We start from the raw sequence: 5,243 nt of genomic DNA, 5'->3' as shown, positions 1-5,243 counted from the left end.
GTTTGCTCAAACTCTCTAACTAGTTTCAGGCAATCCTGGCCAAAATGGTTCAAAATGTCCTGATGCATCTCAGTAATCCAGGTAAAAATCAAAGGAAAAAAAATTGTATAGGTCCTCTATAACCACTGAATGGAGATTTACAGCATGATTCAAGATGGCTGCCATAGACAAAAGAGCTTAAAGAAGACTTGTGGTTTCAAATCCTTCTTTTTCACATTTAAATCCTTCAGTTGGGGTCTAAAGTGGAACTGCAATGCTTTCCTTATTGTAACTCCACAAGCCTCCTTTTCTGAGGTGTGTCTCAGATCAACTCTTTTTGAGGCTGTCTCTTTAAATCCAAATGAGACACTTCACACACACCCCAACCCCCCCTTCAGCTTCCAGAGCAGCCCATTTTATCTTGATAGAGGGGGTTTACGGCTATATGGCGGCTCAGACATATTTCATTTACAAATTAATAAAAAAATGTCAACAACAGAAGACTCGTCCATCCATTCTTACATGTTGGAGCCATAGTCTGACCCAGAGCCAGAGGAGAATGAAGACCACCAAATTGTAGTTGGTCCGGACCTTATTTGGCAGTTCTGTCACAAATATTTTGACATAAAAGTTCAGAAAACGTCAAAGAAAATAAAGAAAACTGAACGGGATGAAAAATATGACTCAAACAGAATATAAAGATATCCATGTGTATGATGTATTTAATGGTTTAAACAAAAAAGTGAGTTTTGCATGAAATTTCCCCTTTAAAAAAAAACACAAAAAGGACCAAGATTCAGTCAATCATACAGATACTGATCTAAGACTTGGTGTAACAGTAGCTGAGACTGATCCCTAACATGTTCTGAGCACTAATATTTAGCATAATCACTCATAATTATCTTTGCCTATCAACCCTAATCATTCTTCACTTGCATTTAGAGCCAATTCATGAAAAAAAAATCTATTATTTAATTATTTTAATTACTGGATGACGTTTTATGTAAAAAAAWTTTTTTTTTTTCATGTACGTAAGCGTCCTCCTGTTTGTCCCTGCAGGACATTACTGACCGCTGACTCGCAGCCCCCCGATGCCCCGGCACCCCCACTCACTGATCTGATAACATTTATAGTTGTAATGGATTTTTTTATACCAGTCATTAACTCGCAGAAAGAAATTGCTTGTGCTTTTTTTTCCCCCCTTCTCTTTTGTGGTATTTCAACTTTACAGCATTATGTTCATGTATGTGGCCTTCCATTAAATCTCGTTTCCCTGGTTCTGCTTTAAATGAACGGGTCTTTCTGAGGAAACCTTGTAGCATCAAGGACTCATAATTAACATTTAATGATGTTGAGTAAAAGCTTGGAAAGATATAATTTTTTTTTGGTCCAATTATTGGCTCTGTCTCTGCCAGAGTTTTGGAGGTGATTTAGGAGACTACTTAACTAATGTAGACAATTTTTATGAAGGTGTTTTGAATCAAATCATTTAATTATGCCGTGATAAAAGTAATGTTCACTTTAAAACTTTGGGAAAAATGATTAATCGTTACAAAGTTTGTATAAAACAACTTTAATGATGTGTAGAAATACACGGTGGAAAAAGGATCTTTTTATACCAATTGGTCCATTCAGCCAGACAGGAGTCCAGCCCATCAATAATGTGTTTACCACAATCCAAACACCAAGAAAGTAGACAAAATGTCAGGAATACCTTTCACCAACACAAACTATGGCCTTAAAAATAACTGCAAAATTCAATCCACACGTCTTTTTCCTTTAACAATAACTTCACACTGTTAYAAAGTTGGTATTATTGTAGCAAGGTAAAGTCATGAGTGCGGGCTGAACAATACCAGCATCTGTTYATCTTTAAATTGTCATTAAGCAGAAGCAAAAACARCTTGAGAAAAATGTTCACATGACTCAAGACCAAGTTGTTTGGAAAGTTCAGATCCTGAGTTTTGACAACAAATAAAACTCTTTTAGGAATTGTATCAACTTTGCTGGTCCATGCAGGACAACTGTTGACAAATTTCCTCYGAATCTACAGTTTTCAAGTCCAAGAAACCTTTAAGAAGCACTTGTTCCATTTTTAATTTTAAAGAAAACATCATAAAAAGAGCAGGTAAACAACACAGTGTAAAGCTAATTTCACTGMTGTAATACCATCATTAGTTGGTTTTCTTCTGGCTCTTTTTGCTGATTGGCTTGCTGAACTGAAGAACGTTAAAGTGTATAAATATTCCCAAAAACTGCAGGAAAGCAGTCGCAGACACCAGGACAGGAAACAGGTCGGGTAGATGTGGCGGAGGGTTCGAAACTACGCTCAGGACACTCAAACCAGCCATGACTGCAACACTAATGTAGAACTGTAAGAAAAAACAAAAATGTGCGATTGTCAGAGTAATCTCAAATAGACATGTTGATTTGCTGTTTTAGAGCTACACAAAAAGGAAATATGAAGGTTCTAATATACTTCGCACAAAAAGTAAGGAAATTTGTGTTTGGCAGATTATTTCTTTGCTGTAACCATAGTTCTTGGCAATAAATCTTATATCGTTGGAAAGTGTTTTAGGTTCGCCTTTGAATGGTGCCACATTTGTAAGGAACATGCATTTGTGGGATGTGCAGTAGAGCTGAGTATGTGGGTTGCACTCATGAAAAATTTGCCTAATCTTCTCTGCTAAACAGCTTATTTAGCTGTTGCTATTGACACCAGGTAAATACATACTTCTGGAAAATAGTGAAATTTATGCATGTCGTATAGTACATCTGAAAAATGTAAAGTATTTGAACATGTTGGAAAACATCGGGGGGTGGGGGGGGGGTTCATACAAAGAAAACAGTAAAGTTAAGTAAATCACAGTAAAAGTAGCCTGGCCCTTGCCTTCCTACGCAGTTCCGCTTCACTGCTCTGTCGGATTTCTCCCATAGACAAGGCTTTCTTTGGGAGAATTTTCGTCCGGGCCAATCACCGAACAGAACGTTGATATGTGTCTGCTAGTTAATTTAGCATACGGCAGTGGAGGAAGTGAATGAAGCCAGTCCGTGTTGATAAGGCTTCCAAATTAAATTACATTTGTCTGACAAAGCAGCAGCTCTCATTTACAGTCGTCTCGTTCAGCTYGGTACTTCTCTCCTCTCAGTAGGGTTGTTTACAGCACACACAATTACTGGTTAGCTTCTTAGCTTAGCCTCCTTCACAGTGGAGCTGGCATACAGATACGTTGCGGCCAACCGAACCAATCATTTTAAACTTCAGCAGAGGCCACACCTCCAGGAAGAATCACTTCTCTATAGCCGAGAGTCCAGACCCTCGTACGAAGCAAAGTGAAGGACAAGGGTCTGGTTTTTACCAGGCTACAGTAAAAGCATCGCAATGTATTTTAACCTCAAAATATCCTGAATAATTTTACAAAAGTAAATCAATCAATCAATCAATCAATAAATCAATCAGTCAATAAATAAATAAATAAATAAATAAATAAATAAATAAATAGGTAGACAGCTTAACCCCCCACCCCCTCAATGGTAGACCTAGTTACACCCTTTCCCCCAGGTGCTACCAATCAGGTGCCCTGATTTACAGTTTTATTGCCAAGAAGCATCGTTACAACAAAAAATAATCTACCAAACACGAACTTCCTTACATTTTTTTGTAGATTTTTAAAAACTGAGCTTTTTTTTTAAAGCCATCTACCACAGGTAAGATATTGACTGCTCATAGTGTATCTACAGCAGTTGTTTTTGCATCATGGACCAGTTTCATTGACAATTTTCTCATGAACTAATGGAGAAAAAGATGTTTTCTTGCAAAGGTAGTTTTTAAACCATATTTATTTGGATTATATTGTAGTTTTAATACATGGAAAAAAATGATGGATTATGACCATGACAAAAGGAAGTGGTGCTTTTACAAAATAACCTTGCAGACTAATTTATATTTAAAAAAATGTTTTCTTCTCTCTCTAAGAAAAGTTTTTATAATTTCTGTAAATTACTTTAATAAAACAATAAAAAGGCTGAATGCTGCAGCCCTGTTTTAATAAAAAAAAAAACATAATATCAGTCAAATGAATGATTCAATAAAATCATTCAAATCTCACTGAAATTTTTAAATTAAACTTTACTGTAAGGAGGCTTAAAAAACATTCAGTGTTTTTGATACCTTATAGCCACCAATTAAAATTCTTTGGCCAACACGGGCACATTTTTTGTTACAGTTCACAACAGATGTTATGGTGAGAGTGAGATCATCCGTGTATCTTTTTATGCTTTATAATCCAGAAGATAAGTCCGAGTATTACGGAGGAAACACCTCAGGCCCACGCCGCTCTGCCGCCTCGAACACATGAAACCGGATCGCCATAATCAGGGCTCACTATTTATGCTGCTTGTGTAAATAAATATATCTGGCAAACCTGTGTTAATGACATGTCCTATAAAAAGACACCTTCTCTTAATCTCTGACACCCTACCAGAGCTGCTGTCGCTAAGGAGTTGGCRTTGAAGCCCCTTCAGATGCTGTGGAAACTCAAATAAGTGATAAATTATTGTACGGCTGGCAGCAGCGTTGGTCCTGGGACAGCTTAYACCAGCACATGATATTTATTTATACAGCTGCATCTATCTTCTGACAAGGGTGCAATTTAGGTCTAGTGCCACTGAAAATACAGGGCACCTGGAATCCTAATCCTAACCGCCCATTTAAATGTTTAAGTATAAATAGAGTTGCTGTTTTTTTATGTTAGATTCTGGTGCTGTAAAACTTGGAAGTTCCTCCAGTCATGCTTTAAAAATATTTACAGAGTGAATTTATTTWCTAGAAAGATTTTGCGTCACTGGAGTCACAATATGGAACAGACTGGAAGATGAATTAAAGAATGTGCGGACATCAATCAGTTTAAAAACAAATACAGAAACATAACTTTTACAAAGATAAAGGGAATTAATGCCAAAGTGATGTCTGAATACAATGGAATTGTTTTTCTGTGTATGTTTGTTTTGTATAACTCAGTAGTGTTTATATACATATTATAATGTATTATCTAATCATAAATATTTTTTATTATTAATAATTAGTATGTTGTCATCAATTGTTATTGACTGCAAAGCTAGGAATAACTTCAATGTGCATTTATGTGGGCTTATGGGTTGTGAATACTCTTAATTTTTTGCTATGAATTTACTCCGTATATAGAAATTTATTTGAATACCATACCTAGATATTATTAATACACTGCTAATACAATGTAATATGA

At 36.1% G+C, this 5,243-nt stretch overlaps 1 protein-coding gene across 1 annotated transcript in view; it reads right to left on the bottom strand.

Moving 5' to 3' along the window:
• Window positions 1–1,533: 1,533 nt before the first annotated feature.
• The window catches only part of alg6 (ALG6 alpha-1,3-glucosyltransferase), a gene marked incomplete in the record, with an annotated part of 23,181 nt that continues 19,471 nt past the window's right edge, over window positions 1,534–5,243 (bottom strand). Inside the window, 1 exon segment of the mRNA XM_014014283.1 lies at window positions 1,534–2,351. Within this exon segment, the coding sequence (XP_013869737.1) occupies window positions 2,154–2,351 (198 nt within the window).

This window comes from Austrofundulus limnaeus, unplaced genomic scaffold (genome assembly GCF_001266775.1).
Source record: "Austrofundulus limnaeus strain Quisiro unplaced genomic scaffold, Austrofundulus_limnaeus-1.0 Scaffold113, whole genome shotgun sequence".
NCBI lineage: Eukaryota > Metazoa > Chordata > Actinopteri > Cyprinodontiformes > Rivulidae > Austrofundulus > Austrofundulus limnaeus.
Note: the sequence above shows the minus strand (reverse complement) of the source record. Positions and strands in the feature narration are given on the sequence as shown.